The 20289-nt window shown below is 36.8% G+C and overlaps 1 protein-coding gene across 11 annotated transcripts in view; it reads left to right on the top strand.

The window, feature by feature from the left end:
* The window catches only part of SMCHD1 (structural maintenance of chromosomes flexible hinge domain containing 1), a 152830-nt gene that overhangs the window by 25659 nt on the left and 106882 nt on the right, over positions 1–20289 (top strand). For all 11 annotated transcript variants that reach the window (XR_004970095.1, XR_004970094.1, XR_004970096.1 and 8 more), the window contains exons 6-11: positions 8280–8394; positions 8513–8632; positions 14263–14429; positions 16261–16351; positions 17014–17224; positions 20125–20245. Coding sequence is in view for 8 of the 11 variants with exons in the window: in XM_036323403.1 (XP_036179296.1) it covers positions 8280–8394; positions 8513–8632; positions 14263–14429; positions 16261–16351; positions 17014–17224; positions 20125–20245 (825 nt within the window). In the remaining 3 variants the exon portion in view is untranslated. The remainder of the gene's footprint in view (positions 1–8279; positions 8395–8512; positions 8633–14262; positions 14430–16260; positions 16352–17013; positions 17225–20124; positions 20246–20289) is intronic.

Genomic DNA, 20289 nt, shown 5'->3' with positions numbered 1-20289 from the left:
GAAATAGAATCTAGCCAGGAGTTTACATCAGAATGTGTTTGTAAAAAATATCCTGAATAAAATGTTGTAGAGGAAACAAAATATACTAGAAATTCTCAGGAATATAATGATTCAGGTCTTTGGGATATTAACTCAATTCTAGTAAGCAATAATCCACAAGTCTTTTGATATTTAAGCTATGTTGTGTATGTACTTTAGGAAACATACTTGGAAAGATCTATTGGCATTCTTATTAAGTAGTTAGTAGTTATTCATGTCCTGTTTTGGTATTTCTTATGTAAAGGAAAGTCACCCAAATTTAAGGATTAATCTTAATAACGTGAGGGCGACTTACTCTTAGAGGTGCTTGCAGCATTCATTGTTCCTGCATGGGTGGGCAGGACACGGAGAACCAGGGACTTCTTTGGTTCAGGGAAGCCATTGCTTTTTGCTCCGCCCTGGTGATTCCCAGAGGCCCTGCCCCACCAATTTCCAACCCCATCCAAGCTGTGCTCATCGACTTTTGCATATGAATGGCCTGTCCTTTTGCCTAAAACAAACTGCAGCTGGGTCAGAGAGCCCCAGAGATTCCAAAAGAAGGCCCACTACCTGGCAGCAGCAGCTGCCTTGCTTCACAGCTGGGCCTCCTCTGGGCACTTCCAAACTCCATACAAAGAGGAGGAATCTGCAGATGTCTCTGTAGCCCTGTTGGGCAGCCCCAGACAGTGCCTGACCTTGCACCTCCTTAGAGAGGATAACGGATTACAACTCTTCACAACCATAAGAGACACACTCAAGGAGCAGACTCAGTGAGCACCAAAAGCCCTACTGAAGCAAGTCCTACCCCATAAGGGTGTTTCACAAATGAAAGAAATGGATGAAAGCAAAATACTAGATATAGACTTCAAAACCACGGTTATAAGATTACTCAAAAATCTTCTAGAAACCTCGGAGAAATTTGGTGAGATCCTCAAGGATATGAAAAAAGACCAATCAGAAATTAAGCATACACGGACTGAAATAAAGAATAATATGCAGAGATCCAACAGCAGATGAGAGGATCCTAAGAATCAAGTCAAAGATTTGAAATACGAAGAAGCAAAAAACACCCAACCGGAAAAGCAAAATGAAAAAAGAATCCAAAAATATGAAGATAGTGTAAGGAGCCTCTGGGACAAATTCAAGCATACCAACATCCAAATTATGGGGGTGCCAGAAGAGAGAAAGCAAGATATTGAAAACATATTTGAAGAAATATTGACAGAAAACTTCCCCTACCTGGTGAAAGAAATTGACTTACAAGTCCAGGAAGCGCAGAGAACCCCAAATAAGAGGAATCTAAAGAGGACCACACCAAGACACATCATAATTAAAATGTCAAGGGCAAAAGACAAAGAGAGCATCTTAAAAGCAGCAAGAGAAAGACAGTTAGTTACCTACAAGGCAGTACCCTTATGACTGTCAGCTGATTTCTCAACAAAAACTATGCAGGCCAGAAGGGAGTGGCAAGAAATATACAAAGTGATGAATAGCAAGAACCTACAACCAAGATTACTCTACCCCACAAAGCTATCATTCAGAATTGAAGGCCAGATAAAGAGCTTCACAGACAAGAAAAAGCTGAAGGAGTTCATCACCACCAAACCAGTATTATACGAAATGCTGAAGGCTATTCTCTAAGAAGAGGAAGAAAAAGGTAAAGATAAAAATTATAAACAAAGTGACAACAAATATATGTCTATCAACAAGTGAATTTAAAAATCGAGTGAATAAAAAATCTGAAGAACAGAATAAACTGGTGAATATTATAGAATCGGGCATAGAGGAGGAGTGGACTGACAATTCTTGGGGGGGGAAGGGGGTGTAGGGGCTATAGGAAGAGATTGGACAAAAATTTTACACCTATGGACGAGGATAATGGGGCGGGGTGGTAAGGGCATGGGGTTGGGTGGGAACCGGATGAAGGGGAGCTATGGGGGGAAAAAGAGGAACAACTGTAATAATCTGAACAATAAAGATTTATTCAAAAAAATTAAATTATAATTTAAAAGGTAACAACAAATTGTTTTTCCAAAATGATTGTATCTAATCTAATAAAAGACAAATAGGGTAATTAACTGTACCTCCGACACGCTTCCCATTGGCTAGTCAGGGCGATATGCAAATTAACTGCCAACCAAGATGGCGGCTGGCAGTCAGGCAGCTGAAGCGAACATGAGACTTGGTTGCCCCGGCGATGGAGGAAGCCAAGGTTCCCCTCCTGCTGCCGCCCAGCTCTGAGCTCTGGATGCAACAATGTTTCAATTATAGAAGCTAAACAAACCCCAGATCCCTGCTTTCAGCAGTGGAGGCCTCAAGCTGGAGCCAGCCTCAGAGCTAAAGCCGGCTCTCAGCTCCAGTGACAGCCATAGAAGGTAAATAAATCCCAGAATAAAAAAGAAGAAAAGCAGAGGTTGGGAGCTTCAGTCGCCCGCCAGCCTGAAAATGGCCCTCAGCCCCTCACCCAGACTGGCCAGGCACCCCAGTGGGGACCCCCACCCTGAAGGGGGTACGACCAGCTGCAAACAGCCATCATCCCCTCATCCAGGCTGGCCAGGCATCCAAGCGGGACCCCCACCCTGATCTGGCACACCCTTCTGGGCAAACCAACCAGCCCCCACCCGTGTACCAGGCCTCTATCCTATTTAGTAAAAGGGTAATATGCAAACTGACCCTAACAGCAGAAAGACTGGGAATGACTGGTCACTATGACACACACCGACCACCAGGGGGCAGACGCTCAATGCAGGAGCTGCCCTCTGGTGGTCAATGCGCTCTCACATGGGAGGAGCTCTGTTCAGCCACAAGTCAGGCTGATGGCTGCCAGTACAGCGGTTGTGGTGGGAGCCTCTCCTGCCTCCTCAGCAGCGCTAAGGATGTCCGACCAGCTTAGGCCTGCTCCCCGCTGGCAAGTGGACATCCCCCGAGTGCTGCCGGGCTGCCAGAGGAATATATGATCGCCAGCTTAGGCCCAATCCCCCGGGGAGCAGGCCTAAGCCAGCAGGTGGTCATCCCCTGAGGGGTCCCAGACTGCGAGAGGGCATAGGCCGGGTTGAGGGACCTTCCCCCCGCCCCCCAGTGCATAAATTTTTGTGCACAGGGCCTCTAGTTAATTTATACTCCTACAACTTAAATTCACTTAGGAAAACATTTGGGTCTGATAGGTTTTTTGTGGGAGAAACTTTAAACTATTGCTTTAATTTCTTTCAGAGACCTAAAAGAATATTTAGACTATTTCTTATTTATTTAGTTTTGGTAAGTCATTTTATTAGGAGTTAATCTTATTTCATTAAATTTTCAAGTTTATTACCATATGATTGCTGGTAATGTTTTTCAAAGAACAGGTGTTCATTTTGATGAATTTTCTTTGTCATTTTTCTGTTTTCAAATTAATTGATTTCTGCTCTTACCTCTATTATGTCCTTTCTTTGAGTTTATTTTGCTGTTTGTAGAATCTTGATATGGAATCTTAAGATAATTGATTTGAGACCATTTCTAAGATTAATATTTTATGTTGTAAATTTTCTTCTCAGGACTACTTTTGCTACATCTCACAAGTTTTGATATGCTTTATTTTCACTTTCATTTTCAGTGTAATCTTATTTTCCTTGCAACTTGCTCTTTGATCCACGGATTGTTTTAAGAATGTGTTGTTCAATTTCCAAGTGGTCTCAGTAGATTTTCTTGTTGGTATTTTGATTTCTAGTTTGATCTCAGTATAGTCAGAGAACATAATCTTTATGCTTTCAGTTCTGTTAGATTTCTTGAGGTTTGGTTTGTGTACCAGAATATGGTTTATTTTGGTGACTTTTGTATGTGTCCTTGGAAAGAATGTGTATTTTGCTGCTATTTGGAGGAATGTTCCGTGAATGTCAGTTATATTCAATTGGTTAATAATATTTTAGTTCTTTGATATCAATACAGATTTTCTGTGTGATGGTGACTAAGGAGAGGTATTGAAGTCCACTGTTTATTTGCAGGTTTATGTTTTTAGTTATCTAAATTTTTGCTCTGCATAATTTGAACCTGTGTTTTTTTGTGTGTATACATAAGGTTGTTATGACTTCTCGATGGATTGACCCTTTTATCATTATGTAATACTATTTGTCTCTGGTAATTGTCTTGCTCTAAAGTAGTGATGGTGAACCTATGACATGCGAACTCATGTTTTTGGTTGATTTTTCTTTGTTAAGTGGCATTTTTCTTTGTTAAATGGCATTTAAATATATAAAATAAATATCAAAAATATAAATCTTTGTTTTACTATGGTTGCAAATATCAAAAAATTTCTATATGTGACACGGAACCAGAGTTAATTTAGGGTTTTTCAAAATGCTGACACGCCGAGCTCAAAAGGTTCGCCTCAAAATATAAGCAAGATCTCTAGGGACATCATTGGCCAATATGAGAAATAAATAGAATTTGGAATGAGACTGGAACCACTATTACACTAAATGGAAAGGTTAGAGAGCAGATGTGACACAGCTGTAAAGAATTAGATAATATAAAGATACATTCAAATAACTTACCAATAAGAAACAACAACAGAAAAAAAGGAATGAAAAATATCAAGTGGGTCTAACAGATATGAATGACTGAAGGAAAATATCACACACAGTTTAAGTGTAGTTCTAGAAAAAGAAGAGAATTGGTAACAGCTGATTCTCTTGAACCACTAAAAGATGGGGCTCTACAGATTCAGACCAAAAAAACCCAAACAAAATACATAAAAAGATATCCAGAGCACAGTGAACACAAAAACAAAACAGATGAACTAGAAAACAGGCTGAGATATAAAACAAGTTAGCAGGCTTTGACAGCAACAATATCAGTTGGTGGAATATTATCTCCAAAGTGCACAGGGAAAATCTGTGAACCTAGAATTGTGAACTAGAGCTAAATAAAGAATTTACAGATAAAAACTAAAGGAATTTACCATTAAGATATTGACTCTAAAGCATATTTTATGTGATATTTGTAGCTACTCCATCTTTCGTTTCATTCATGTTTGCATGGTATATCTTTCCTCATACATTATCTTTTTTCCCCCATGCATCACTTTCTTTTAAACTACCTATATCACTATGTCATCATATTTGAAATTAGTTTCTTGTAGACAACATATAGTTGCTGGTAACCACTATTCTACTTTCTGTCTCAATGAATTTGCCTATTCTAGGTACCTCATTTAAGAAGAATCATACATTTGCCATTTTATATCTGATTTCTTTCACTTAATGTTTTCATGGTTTATTCGTATTGTAGAATCCTTCTGAACTTCATTCTTTTTTATGACTGTAGTACAGCTAACTACATTTTGTTTTTCACTTGATTGATTGATTTTAGAGAGGATGGGAGAGGGAGAGAGAGATAAAAACATCAATGCTGAGAGAGAATCATTGATTGGCTGCCTCCTGCACAACCCGCCCCCCCCCCCCCGCCCCCCCGGCCTACTGAGGATCAAGCCTGCAACCAGGGCATGTGCCCTGACCAGGAATCAAACTGCAACACTCAACCACTGAGCCACAACAGCTGAGCATAACATTTTAAATGTACTAAAATTTTTGTTGTGGTTGTTAATCCTCACCCGAGGATATTTTTCCATTGATTTTTTTTTAGAGAGATTGGAAGGGATGGGGAGAGACAGAGTATCACTGATGTGAGAGAGACACATCTACTGGTTGCCTCCTGCATGCACCCCAACTAGGGGCAGGGATACAGCCTGCAACCGAGAGGAATTCTCTTGACCAGAATCAAACCCAAGACCCTTCAGTCCTTGGGCCGATCGATGCTCTATCCATTGCGCTAAACTAGCTGGGGCTGAAATTTTTAAAAACATGTTTTTATTGATTTTTTATAGAGAGAGCAAAGGATAGGGATAGAGAGATAGAAACATCGAGCAGAAGAAAAACTTCATCGATCAACTACCTCCTGCATATCTCCCTCCTGCCATGTTAAAGAATTTGGAACACTAGCTCTGACCACTTCCTCTCCAAAGTAATACTTTCGTTGTCTAGCATTTCAAGTCTCTCTTTTTAGAAATCTCACAATTTATACACAGAATTTTTTTTCAAACAGCACATTTTAAAAGTTATCTTTGTACTTACCATGTTAAGGTAATCTTCCATATTAGATGTGCTATGACTGTTGGCATAAAAGTATCTGCTTGAGTCAATTTTTATTTACTCACATATTTACTATTTCTGGTGGTCTTCATTCCTTTGTGTAAATCTTATCATCATTTTCATGCCTGAAGGTCTTTCAACAGTTTTTATAAATCAGTTTTGCTCTTGATGAATTTTTCAGCTTTTGTGTGTGTGATAAAATCTGTATTTTCCCCTCTGTCTCCTGCTCCATTAAAGGTTTTTTTTTATTTTTTGCTGCATATAGAAATTTAGATTGAGTTTGTTAAAAATTTCAATACATTGTCCGGCCAGTGTGGTCAGTGGTTGAGCATCGACCCATGAACCAAGAGGTGGCTGGTTCAATTCCTGGTCAGGGCACATGCCCGGGTTGCTGGCTCGATCCTCAGCTTGTAGAAACATTCCTTTAGAGTCAATATCTTAATGGTAAATTCCTTTAGTTTTTATCTGTAAATTCTTTATTTAGCTCTAGTTCACAATTCTAGGTTCACAGATTTTCCCTGTGCACTTTGGAGATACTATTCCACCATCTGATACTGTTGGTGTCAAAGCCTGCTAACTTGTTTTATATCTCAGCCTGTTTTCTAGTTCATCTGTTTTGTTTTTGGTGTTCACTGTGCTATGGATTTCTTTTTATGTATCCTGTTTGGGTTTTTTTGGTCTGAATCTGTAGAACCCCATCTTTTAGTGCAGTGGTCCTCAAACTTTTAAACAGGGGGCCAGTTCACTGTCCCTCAGACCATTGGAGGGCCGGACTATAGTTTTAAAAAAAACTATGAACAAATTCCTATGCACACTGCACATATCTTATTTTGAAGTAAAAAAACAAAACGGGAACAAATACAATATTTGTGTTTGCATGTGGCCCGCGGGCCGTAGTTTGAGGACCCCTGTTTTAGTGGTTCAAGAGAATCAGCTGTTATCGATTCTCTTCTTTTTCTAGAACTACACTTAAACTGTGTGTGATATTTTCCTTCAGTTGTTCATATCTGTTAGACCCACTTGATATTTTTCATTCCTTTTTTTCTGTTGTTTCTTATTGGTAAGTTATTTGAATGTATCTTTATATTCTCTAATTCTTTTTTTTAAAATATATTTTATTGATTTTTTACAGAGAGGAAGGGAGAGAGAGAGAGAGAGTTAGAAACATCGATGAGAGAGAATCATCGATCAGCTGCCTCCTGCACATCTCCCACTGGGGATATGCCCGCAACCCAGGTACATGCCCTTGACTGGAATCGAACCTGGGACCTCTCAGTCTGCAGGCCGACGCTCTATCCACTGAGCCAAACCGGTTTCGGCAATATTCTCTAATTCTTTACAGCTGTGTCACATCTGCTCTCTAACCTTTCCGTTTAGTGTAATAGTGGTTCCAGTCTCACTCCAAATTCTATTTATTTCTCATATTGGCCAATGATGTCCCTAGAGATCTTGCCTATATTTTGAGAAAACAGGGATGTCTCCTCTCCAGTGTGGTGCCAGTAGGAGGTTCACTTAGAGTTCTTCATTTGTCATGATACATGGAACTAAGACTCCCTTTGCTATAATTTCCATTATTCTTCAGACTATATTTTAATGAGTTTTGAAGCAATAAACAGTTTTGAAGGAAAGTTTATAGAGGTATAGGTAGGTAGATAGATATTTAGTTCTGTTTGCTGGGAGATTTTTCTGACTTAACTAGACCCAAGAATTTGCATTTCTTAGAGTATGCAGTTGATGCTAATGTAGCTGGTTCGGTAAATAAACTTTGAGAACCTCTGTCAGTGGCCGGCAAACTCATTAGTCAACAGAGCCAAATATCAACAGTACTTCAAAATAGACTCGCCCAGGCCGAAAACCGACTTCTGCGCCTGGGCCACGAAGTTTCAATCGCACTGTACGTGCGCCCGCACGTTGTATTTTGTGGAAGAGCCACACTCAAGGGGCCAAAGAGCCGCAGTTTGCAGACCACAGGAGATGATGTCTCGATTTCTGGCTCTGATTCTTTTATCTTTGAAGAGGGCATCATTTGGCTTGGGGATCATTTTATTAACACTTAATAAAAGTGCTGTGACAGCTTCTTTTTGTGCCTAAGTAGCTGGTTTAAAATCACCGCATTAATTTACTGTTTTATTTTAGTGATCATTCAGGATATGTTCGACCAGTACCAGTGCCACGCAGTTTAAATAGTGATATTTCCTATTTTGGTGTTGGGGGCAAGCAGGCTGTTTTCTTCGTTGGACAATCAGCCAGAGTGAGTAAAAACTTTCTTGTAAATGAAAGTTGATCAGACTATTTTGAGGTTGACTCTAAATGTTTTAATCAGTTTAACTTTTATTCATTTTTAAAGTATTCTTCTTAATATTTAACAGATGATAAGCAAACCTGCAGACTCCCAAGATGTTCATGAGCTTTTGCTTTCTAAAGAAGATTTTGAGAAGAAGGAGAAAAATAAAGAGTCAATATATAGTGGATTTATTAGAAACAGAAAGGTACACTACATTTTAACTCAATTGTAAATGTTTTGTATGAATGATAGGACAAGAATATTTTTCCTAATTCTATCTAAGATACTAATGTAGCTTTAAAAACCTTGAAGGTATAGAATTTACAATTAAATTACTTTAATTTTATTCTTTTTTTCTTTAATCATGTGAATAGCAAAAGTGATTATGTGTTTTCTCAGGCTGGAAGTTTTTAGACAATACATTTTTTCGTAAAGCTGAGTAAGCCTCCTCGAAAGTGCTCATAAGATTGTAAACTTTTTTCCTTGCACTGACTGAGTTTTAAATCTTTGTTGTATAATCACAGAACTAGAGTGGAAAACAGGGATAGAATAATAGACTTTTAGGAAATCAGAGCTTTAGAGAAAGTAATGAGCAGTTCATTTCTGTTAGAAATTTGCTTTCAAATTCTCATTTTAATAAGTAGAATGTTAATAAACTTGAATCTTGATCATGTACATGATATTTATTATACTAGTATTCAATTTTTTCACCGTTCAAAACACTTTAAAATTTTTATTTTTAAAATCTTTATTTTAAAGTAACTTTGAGGTTTTTAAGAATTATTGTCTAATTCTAAAACTATATGAAAGTTTTAAAGAAAATATTTTAAAGAAGTAAAAAATCTCAAATGCCATTAAAAGATACTTAATGTTTAGTTGAATTTTCTTCTAGTCTATCTTTTATATTATATATATTTTGAACCCAAATTTTTAAAAATTAACATTTTAAGTTAAACACACTTTAAATAGCTTCATGGTATTTCTTGGACTGAATGTACTATATCTTAACTATTCTTTTGAGTATATATAATTATAAATATATATAATTTATATTAATTTATATAATTATAAAGATAATGCTGTGAATACCTTTGCATAATATTTTGCCTGAATTATAATGTTTCTTAGTATAGATCGTTAGAATTTTAACAGCTGTGACATACTATGAACTTTATGAATGTTCATAGTATATATTATAAAACAACTTTTCTGAAAGGTTGAACCCAAATCAAATATACTCCCAACAACAGTATGTGGAAGTGCCTATTTAATCATTTTCTTATTTTAAAAGTGGGGAGGGCAGCAAAATGTTGACAATTTGATAGGTAAAAATAATACCTTTTCTTATATTGCTACTGAGCTGACATTTTTTTTCCTGTTTGGTGGATACTTTCGCTGTTTTCTATTGCTTAACATTCTTCTCTGTCCAGGAAATTTCTTTATTTCGCTTATTTCACTTTTTTCTTTTGAAATTTGTTATATTTATTTAACAGTTTATATATCTTAATGTATTTGCATAGTAGTATTCCATTTTATCATTTCTACATTACTTTACTATCACAAAGTGCTTTAAAGTATATTGGTGGAAATATTATTTGCCATGTTAAAATTGGTGAAAAAATAGGAATTGAGAATTTAAGTGATTTTCAGAACTATATGCTGAGGTCTCTTGGGTCATCCTTTCTGACAGCTTTTCATGTGTCTTGTACTTACTTCATCCCCGCAAACAATTCATGGGTACTAATGGAACCTTGGTCTTTTTATTTTTCTGACTTGTTCTTTCTAGCATACTCTTCCCCCCCTCCCCAACTCCTCTTATATCCCTGACCTGTTAGCATTTGCTAAAAATGTGTGTGGGGTTGGTGGTTCTTGATCTCTATATAACCAACGGTCTTGCTGTGTGTGTGGTGTGTGTGTGTGTGTGTGTGTGTGTGTGTGTGTGTGTGTGTGCCACTTGCTATCAGCAGTTCTCAAATCTATTTCTTGTTAAATGACTGTTAAGATTGAGACACTGAATCAGGTTGAACTCTCTGTAAAGGAAGCGAACTATTCCAGGCACTTTAAAGAGAAAAGGATTTAGTAAAGGGAATTAGATACTTCCATGATTATTGGAAGGGATGAAGGAATGAACTCAAGGTTGAACCTTGTGGAATGATTTTAAGACTGTCCAAGTTGGCCTGCAGGGGATGCTGCAACATAGTTTATAATCACATGGCTGTAGTAGGATCTGGGTCTGGAATTCAGAAACACACTGCCTTACCTGTGATTTGGGGGTTGGAAAAGCCTTGCTGTCACAATTGCTCCAACACTGGAATATAGAATGTCTGACATAACTAGTGCTGTATCAATGCTTATACTTAAAACTGGAACCAGGATAATGGTCTTTTTAGTATCTTTCATCATTATAGAAAACCTTCAAGAATCCTCAGGAAATGGCTGCTGTTTCTTTTCCCCTTCAAAATCTTTGGCTAGTGCTTCTAATTAGGTAAAACCTAATTTGCATCCACAACCCCAAATGTAAGGGCGTCTGAGAAATGTGATTTTTGATTTTCCATTCTCTGGAGCCAGGAAGAAAACAAAAAAAAGGTGGTGTAAATGGGTGGCTGAGTACCATCTAGCATACTCATTTCCAAATTCAATTGGATTTTCTTCTCTCAGGGTTCCATAAGTAACTTACTTTTGGTATGTCTGAAATCAAACATTATCCTAACGTTTCTTATTCTCTCTTTTTCTTCTCATAACTACCCTTTTTAATTGACAGCATCCCCTGACCAAGCAGTTAGTAATTGTTAATCATTCACCACATTTAATTCTGTCTTTTAAAATAGTTTATCTACTCTCTCTTTCATCTTTCATCATATTTTAAACTAGTGTGTTTCCCTTATATTCTCCAATCCTTCATGTTCTCTTTGGTCTGGAATGTTCATATTGAGCTGTCTATTGGGTGACTTAACTCTGTAGCTCTTGGTTCACATCTTTATAATGACACATTGTTTTATAATTTATTTCTCACCTCTTACTAGATCAGCGGTTCTCAACCTGTGGGTCGCGACCCCTTTGGCGGTCGAACGACCCTTTCACACCTAAGACCATCCTGCATATCAGATATTTACATTACGATTCATAACAGTAGCAACATTACAGTTATGAAGTAGCAACAAAAATAATTTTATGATTGGGTCACAACATGAGGAACTGTATTTAAAGGGCCAGAAGGTTGAGAACCGCTGTACTAGATGGAATTTGTAAGGAGAAAGGGGACTTTTTCATTTATCTTGAACCCTATCTCCTTGTGCCTAGGTGGACTCATAGATAGGATTTGGAAGGTACTTGATAAATATTGGGATAATTAACCTGCATAATTAGTAAACCTAAACTATTCTTCTCACTAATAAGTGTATAAAAATATATTATACATTGTAGCTGTAATATTAGTGATTTAGTGTAAGGGATGGTTCAATATTTTTGCAGGGTTTGTTTTTATTAAGAAAGTAGTAATACATGCTTATTAAACAAAAGAAAATGTCGCTTTCCTAGACATAATAGTTCAGTGTGTAGCTTTATAAGTTTTTAGTATGTGGCAACATACATAGTATATATATTTATATATTCATGCAATTTTTAATACATATAGATTCATAGTAAAAGTTAAGAAGTTTATAACATTTATCCTCAAACACTCCCCCCAATCCCTTCTTCCAACTTCCATTCTGTAAGCTATAGATATTCTCAGAAAGTGGACTGAGGACCAGGATGATTTTATTACACAAGTGCCTTTATTAAGCCAACTGAGTTCAGACTGCATCCTAGTTTTCTTTTTTGTTTTCTTTGTTGATTAAGGTATTACGTATGTGTCTTTATCGCTACTTTGCCCCCCACCCCACCCTGCTCATGCCTTCACCTCCCCTGGTATCTGTGTCCATTGTTTATGCTTATATGCATGCATACAAGTCCTTTGGTTGATCTCTCCCCCTTACCTCCGCTCTCCCCTCACTTCCCTCAGAGATTTGACGGTCTCTGGATCTATTTTTGTTCATCAGTTTATGTTGTTCATTATGTTCAACAAATGAGTGAGATCATGTGATATTTATCTTTCTCTAGCTGACTTATTTCGCTTAGCATAATGCTCTCCATGTGCATCCATGCTGTTGCAAGTGGTAGGAGTTCCTTCCTTTTTACAGTAGCATAGTATTCCATTGTGTAGATGTACCACTGTTTTTTAATCCACTCATCTGTTGATGGGCACTTAGGCTGTTTCCAAATCTTAGCTATTGTAAATTGTGCCAATATGGAGTCGGCGATGAAGGAAGGACACGGAGACAGTCTTCAGTTGATCAGCAGCCTAGCCAGGATCTCCAGCCAGGATCTCCAGCCAAGTTCTGGTCTGGATCTCCAGAGAAGTTCTGGTTAGGATCTCTAGCCAGGTTCTGTATCCATGTTGTCTTGCTAGGTTCTCCAGCCAGGTTCTCCAGGTTCTCCAGCCAGGTTCTGTAGCCAAGTTCCCTCGCTAGGTTCTCCAGCCAGGTTCTGTCCAGGTTCTCCAGCCAGGTTCAGTACCAGGTTCTAGTCAGGTTCTCTTGCCAATTTCTGTAGTCAGGTTCAGTCCAGGATCTTTTGCCATGTTCTCTCGCTAGGTTCTGTCTCTAGGTTCTGAAGCCAGTTTCTGTCCAGGATCTTTTGCCATGTTCTCTCCAGTGAAGTTCTTCTGTCTCTAGAGAACGTTCTGTGGAGGTTCTGTGCCTAGGTTCTGTCTCTCTTGGTTCCGTATTCTAAGTTCTGTGTCTTGCTGTCTTATTACATCTGTATTTATACCAGTTGATTCAATCCTATCAATCTCTATTACAAAGGTTAGGGCGTTTCTTATCTCCATTCCAGGGAGTAAAGATTATGTAGCTTAAGCATGATTGTTCGTAGTTAAAGTGATTAATTACCCACCTGGCACTAGTTAAGAGGTTTTATTCCCTCCCTAACTTCAGGGGAAAATCCCTACCTGGGGAAACAACCTTTCTCAGAGACCTTGGTTAAAACACACAGTGCCAAGAAGGTGAGCAAACATATTAAGAACAGTATGCCATATATGCCAGGTCCCTTGAAACAGCAAGCATGGACCGGCTCCCGGCACATAGGGATGCATATATCCTTTCTGATTAGTGTTTCTAGTTTCTTGGGATATATTCCTAGAAGTGAGATCACTGGGCAAAATGGGAGTTCCATTTTTAGTATTTTGAGGAAACTCCATACTGTCTTCCATAGTGGCTGCACCAGTTTGCATTCCCCTCAGCAGTGCACGAGGGTTCCTTTTTCTCCACATCCTCTCCAGCACTTGTCCTTTGTTGATTTGTTGATGATAGCCATTCTGACAGGTGTGAGATGGTACCTCATTGTGGTTAGGATTTGCATTTCTTGGATGATTAGTGACTTTGAGCATGTTTTCATATGTCTCTTGGACTTCTCTATGTCCTCTTTTAAAAAGTATCTGTTTAGGTCCATTGCCCATCGTAGGTTTCTTAAACATGGAGAGCTGGGCATTGGTCTTGACCAAATTAAGTGGTAGGTATCCCAAGCAAGGACTCATTCCATTCTAGAGTAAATGTCCTTAATTTTTCTCAGCATTTTAAAATTCAGTATTTCTTTTTCTTTACCCTTTCTACATGATTCTAAAATTGGTTTACCATTATGGTAGGATACTCTTTTATGTTTGCCAGTTTAGCAATCTGTGTAAAAGTTTCTCTGTCCTCACTGTATTTGAAGGTATCCGAGTGAATAACAAAATATTATATTTCTGTAATTACAATTAAGGTGTATGTAATGTTTTATTTGTATTCATTCTTGCAGCCATGTGACTCTGTTCACATTACAAATGATGATGAAAGATTTCTACATTGCCTTATCTCAGAAGAGAAGGAAAAAGTTAGCTTTACTGCTGTGGTTATCACAGGAGTACAATCAGAACACATACCATACTTGAAAAATTATTTCCATCTTTGGACAAGACAGTTGGCGTAAGTATTTATATTTGATTGAGGACTTGTTTCTACTTATCGTTTTTAAGAATGAAAATATTACAGGTACATTGAAGCTTCTTGGCTATCTGCTTTGCTCCTGTCCCATTTTCTTCCTTTCAGTATAGTAACTAGTACTCTGATGTCAGCATTAAAATTGTTTCCTATTCTGTAAATATTTATTGGTCACCTGTAATGTATTGGTTGATATTTGAGGCACAGGCATTGGAACATCTTTGATAAAAATAAGCCAGAATTTATCAAATTCAGTGCCATCATTCCCATAGCTCTCTTTTGTGCTTCTGTTATAGATCTGTCATAATGCTCCATGCCATATATTTTACTTATTTTTTTGTTTGCTTTCCCCTATTGGAATGTCTTTTTTTATGCACTGCTATATACCCAGTATGTCCTGATACTCTGTTTGCAGCAAGTCTATTAATATGAAAAAAGTCTTTCTATGTAATAAAGAGATAATATGCAAATTGACCATCATGCCCTCACACAAGATGGCCTCCCCCATATGGTCACAAGATGGCCACCACAAGATGGCTAGCAGGGGAGGGCAGTTGTGGGCGATCAGGCCTGCAGGGGAGGGCAGTTAGGGGCGACCAGGCCTGCAGGGGAGGGCAGTTGGGGGTGACCAGGCCTATAGGGGAGGGCAGTTGGGGGCGATTGGACCAGGAGGGTAGCAGTTAAGCGTCAAATCAGGCTGGCAGGGGAGTGGTTAGGGGGTGATCAGGCTGGCATGCAGAAGCAGTTAGGGGCAATCAGGCAGGCAGGCAGGCAGGCAGGTGAGCAGTTGGGAGCCAGCAGTCCAGGATTGTGAGAGGGATGTCCCAGATTGGAGAGGGTGCAGACTGGGCTGAGGGACACCTCTCCCCCATGCACGAATTTCATGCACTGGGCCTCTAGTGTGTTTATATAAAACATATAATTAGGACATACGCCTGCACTAACAAAGAATAACTTTCTTAATGTATGGTTGTAATTTATCTTTGATAATAATGCCAACACTTTTGATATGTCTGAAGAAATATCTCATGATTTTTAATGATTTTTCTTTTATCAAATAGTATTTTAAACAGTAGCTAGGATAATTAATTCTTTTTTAAAATTAAAATTTATATGAAGGAAGATTGCAACTTCCTGTTTGAGGAATAATTATAGATTTGGTATGTTTTAGCCCTGAATAAAATGTCACCAGAATATAGTCATTTTCAACCTTTACTTAAAAAATAAAGTAGTAGTTTAAAAATGAAGTGATTTTCAGTGGAATAATAATGAATGCATCAGTGTTTTGGTTTTTTTGTTTGGGAATATTAGGATAAGATTTTTTCAGTGCTATAGGAGAGGAACTATAGGTGTTATAGAATAATATTCTCATGTTGCACACATAACTTAAACATATCCAAACCTATATACTCCTTGATATTTGAGTCCTTGACATCCCTGACAAGTAAAAATGTAGCCTCTTGCCTTCTAGTTGTTTTTTTTTAAATTATATTTCTTGGAAATATAAAGTATGTGAACTTTGAAATAAGAAGGCCTGTATTGAAGCCTCTTCTCTTCCAAAGTCTTAGGTTCTGTGACCTTAGGTAAATTATATAAACTCCTTGTACCCCAATTTCTATATGTATAAAATGAGGTACAATAGTACCTGCATCTCAGGATTATTTTTACCATTAAATGGGATATATGTTTTAAAAAGCTTGATATAGTGTCTATTAGGTACTGCTAAATAGTAGTTATAGATTTGTTTTGGTAGAAGAATATATGAACTATAATTTTATGTGAGTTAAAAGTATAAAGTTATTTTTCTGTATTTTAGGCATATTTATCATTACTATATTCATGGCCCAAAAGGAAATGAAAAACGTACATCAAAAGAAGTTGGACCTTTCAACAACATTGATATTGAAGTAAGATAAAGTTCCTTTTTCAACTATTATGAATTATTAGGAATCTGTTCCAGTTCAAGTGACTCTGGATAAGAAAAAACAGTCAATACAGAAACAACTTCTCTCTCCTTTTTACTAAAGTTTTTTGGTAATTTGATGTCCAGATAAAGAGGTATTCTTAGATGTGTTTTTCTGGAACCTTTGTACCATAGTTAGTTTCTTTTTTTCTCTCTCTTTTATAGAGATATGAGTTGTTGCTGAATATTATGTCTTAAAGCAGAGAGGAAAAGGGACATAGTTTCCCTTTGGTTCACAGAAGTCTTATGATGGTGAAGTAAGATTTAGAACCACAAAACATTTGAGTGTTGGGTTCTGTTAGAATTTCATGTATATCATTGTCCCACTTCCTACCTCTAGCAAGACACCTTGTAAATGTTCTCATGACTTATCTGTCCTTCAGCTTTGCTTTGCTCTTTTTTTTCTTTTGCTTGCTTTCTATTTTTTAGTAGTATATTCCATACTGGTATGCTACTTATAGCTATTTAACTCATGTAAAATATTTCATTCAGCTAGATTTTTACTTGTATAAATAAACGTAGTTTTTGCCTATTCCTTTGTTGGATCATAGCTGAGAACAAAAGTCACCATAGAATTTAATTATTTTTGTTTTATTTTTATTTTAGATTTCTATGTTTGAAAAAGGGAAGGCACCTAAGATTGTCAACCTAAGGGAAATACAAGATGACATGCAGACGTTGTATATAAACACAGCAACTGATAGTTTTGAGTTCAAAGCTCACGTTGAAGGAGACGGTGTAGTGGAAGGGATTATCCGATATCATCCTTTCTTATATGATAGAGAAACTTACCCTGATGATCCATGCTTTCCATCAAGTATGTTAACCTGTTGTCTTAGCTACAAAATGTGAAGTGATTTAGGATCATGATTGTTTCTTTTCATGATTATTGTTAATTGGGCTATTAAGGCTGGATAAATATTAAAACATTTTTCCTTATGCAAATCTTTTAAAGATGTTAGGTCTTTATAATTTATATAATTCTTGATTTTTGTGTGTATTCAGTTTTAGATGAATAAAGCACTGGCTTTAAGAAACATTACATATTTTACCTTAGATCTTTTATTGAACGGAACTTTTAGTTATGTATTGCATATTAATCCCTTATATATCCCCCTTATTGTTTTCCCATTATCTATGTAGGTATATATAAAGGAGTTTTAAACTTTCTGTAGTTAGTTTTTTCTTCATGCTTTCTGATTTTGTCTTACTGTGAAAAGTCTTCTCAAGACTATAAAGGGATCCTGTAGTTTTAAAAAATTATTTTATGTTTAGATCTGTAATGTATCTGAAATCTAACCTCCTTTTTTTCTGTGTAGGGTAAGGTAGGGCTTTATTATTTTTCCATGTAAGCATTCAGTTTCCTACCACCAATTATATTGAATATTATGATTTTTTATATAGTTTGAAATATCATTTTTATAATAATATTAAGTTCCCATGTGGATATATATCTGGTTTCTTTACTATAGATCTATTTTTGTATTTTTATATACTTTTATTGATTTCAGAGAAAAAGGGAGAGGTAGAGAGAGATGGAAACATCAATGGTGAGAGAGAATCATTGATTGGCTGCCTCCTGCATGCCCCCTACTAGGAATCAAGTCTGCAACCTGGCATGTACCCTTGACTAGAATCGAACTTGGGAACCTTCAGTCCGCAGGCTGACGCTCTATCCACTGAGCAAAACTGTCCAGGGCTATTTTGTATTTTTATATGTGAGTAATGGTACCTTCTTATAGCTATATACTCTATATTGATATCTATAGGGCAAGACACTTAGTATTCTTTTTTTGAGAAAATTCTTATTTCTTAATCTTTTACTTTTCTAGATAAACTTTGAAATCAGTTTGTACATGCACTTAAAAAAAATCCTGGTGGGATTATTTAGGTTTCATTGAATTCATAGATTAAAAGTATTAAATTTTCTCATTCAGAATACTTTCTCTATGTACTTAGTGTTTTGGGTTCTGGAACCAGATTTCCTGATTTGAATCTCATCTCTGCCACTTTCTGTTGTGTAAACTTTGACAAAGTACTTACTGCCTATCTCAGTTTTTCTTATCTGTGAAATGATAGGGGTGGGTAATAGTTCATGCTTCATAGAAGTTTTTTGAGGGGTAAATAAAAAACAGGTTTTTTTTTGTCCAACATTATTTATTCAGTGTTCATACATGTTACTAGTCAGTGACTCTGCCTCCTGTGATGTCTCCACTCCCGGTTTAATTTGACATTTCTAATATTTGTATGCTTGTAGACAGGAAGATCAAGTTCTTCAAATGATTTCTTAAAATAAGAGCCAATAAATTGAGTCATGATTAGAGGGGTTCTCTAAGAGCAAAGCAATTTTGTCTGAAAGGAACTTTTATTTAGGGACTCCTTGTGAGGGTTTTTTATGTGAAGAAGTCTTTATTTGTGAGGCTGACTTAATGCCAGAAAAACTGAGATGTTGCTATATCACTATTATAATGTTTGATCGTGATTTAAGTGGATATATGAAAATATATTGCTAACAAATATAAAATGCTATAGATATTTGTGTTAAATATGTGTTTGATGGTTTGTAAGATATTATAATTACATATTATAATTTCTGCTGTATCACCTGGATCTGATCTTCAAAAATTTAATAGTTTATGTAAGTTAAACTTAAATTTAGTATTATTGATTAATTTGTCCAAACTAGACAAACTTGCTGCTGCTAGATACTATAAGTTTCCCAGCTAATATTTAAGTGAACATACTAGTTCTGACAAAATTGTGAAACTTGTCTCTTTTGTTGTTGTTGGTTTTTAAATATATTTTAATTGATTTCTGAAAGGAAGGGAGGAGAGAGAGATAGAAACATCAATGATGAGAGAGAATCACTGGTCAGCTGCCTCCTGCAATCCCCACACTGGGGATTGAGCCTGCAACCTAGGCATGTGCCCTGAATGGGAATCGAACCATAACCTCCTGGTTCATAGGTCAACGCTCAACCACTGAGCCATGCCAGCTGGGCTGAAACTTGTGTTTTAGGCATAGGATTTATGCTCCTATATTTGTAGGGAAGAGGTATTGTGCTAGAGCACAATGTCTTTGGATATGTGACTCTTTTGCTTTATAAACAGGTTTTAATGATTGCCATTTTATTAGCTAGTATAGCTCCTAACACATTGATTAATATATAAGTAATTATTGACTTTATTTATTTTAAAAAATATTTTTATTGATTTCAGAGAGAAAAGGAGAGGGAGGGGGGAGCAGGAGAGACAGAGACAGAGAGAGAGAGAGAGAGAGAGAGAGAGAGAGAGAGAGAGAAGCATCAATGATGAGAGAAAACCATCGACCAGCTGCTCCCTGCATGCTCCACACTAGGGTTCGAGCCCGCAACCGGGGCATGTGCCCTGACCAGAAACAAACTGTGACCTCCTTGTTCATAAGTCAATGCTCAACCACTGAGCATGCCAGCTGGCAATTCTTGGCTTTTAAATGAGAAACCCCATTGGTAATGTATAACCACTTTGGAATCTTTTATTCTGAGGACAAACTAAGAATAAAGCTACCTTAAGTTTTCTAGAATACAGCGTTAACAATCGTGAGTTTTAGTTACCATTTCTCTGAAGCAACTTGAACATTTTACTTATAGAAATTGACAAAAGTGACAAGTTTCATATACTTTTTAAAAATTTCATATACTTGATAGCAATAAACATTTGTTTCATTCCTGCGCTCTAGAATTAAAAGATGAAGATGATGATGATGATTGTTATATAATTGAGAAAGCTGCAAGAGGAAAAAGGCCTATATTTGAATGTTTTTGGAATGGACGACTAATACCATATACATCTGTTGAAGAGTAAGTTTTTGTTTTTGCTGAAATTATATTGTTTTATTTTTTTA

Source organism: Myotis myotis, unplaced genomic scaffold (assembly GCF_014108235.1).
Source record: "Myotis myotis isolate mMyoMyo1 unplaced genomic scaffold, mMyoMyo1.p scaffold_m19_p_9, whole genome shotgun sequence".
Taxonomy (NCBI): Eukaryota; Metazoa; Chordata; class Mammalia; order Chiroptera; family Vespertilionidae; genus Myotis; species Myotis myotis.
This window is presented reverse-complemented; position numbering and strand designations above follow the sequence as displayed.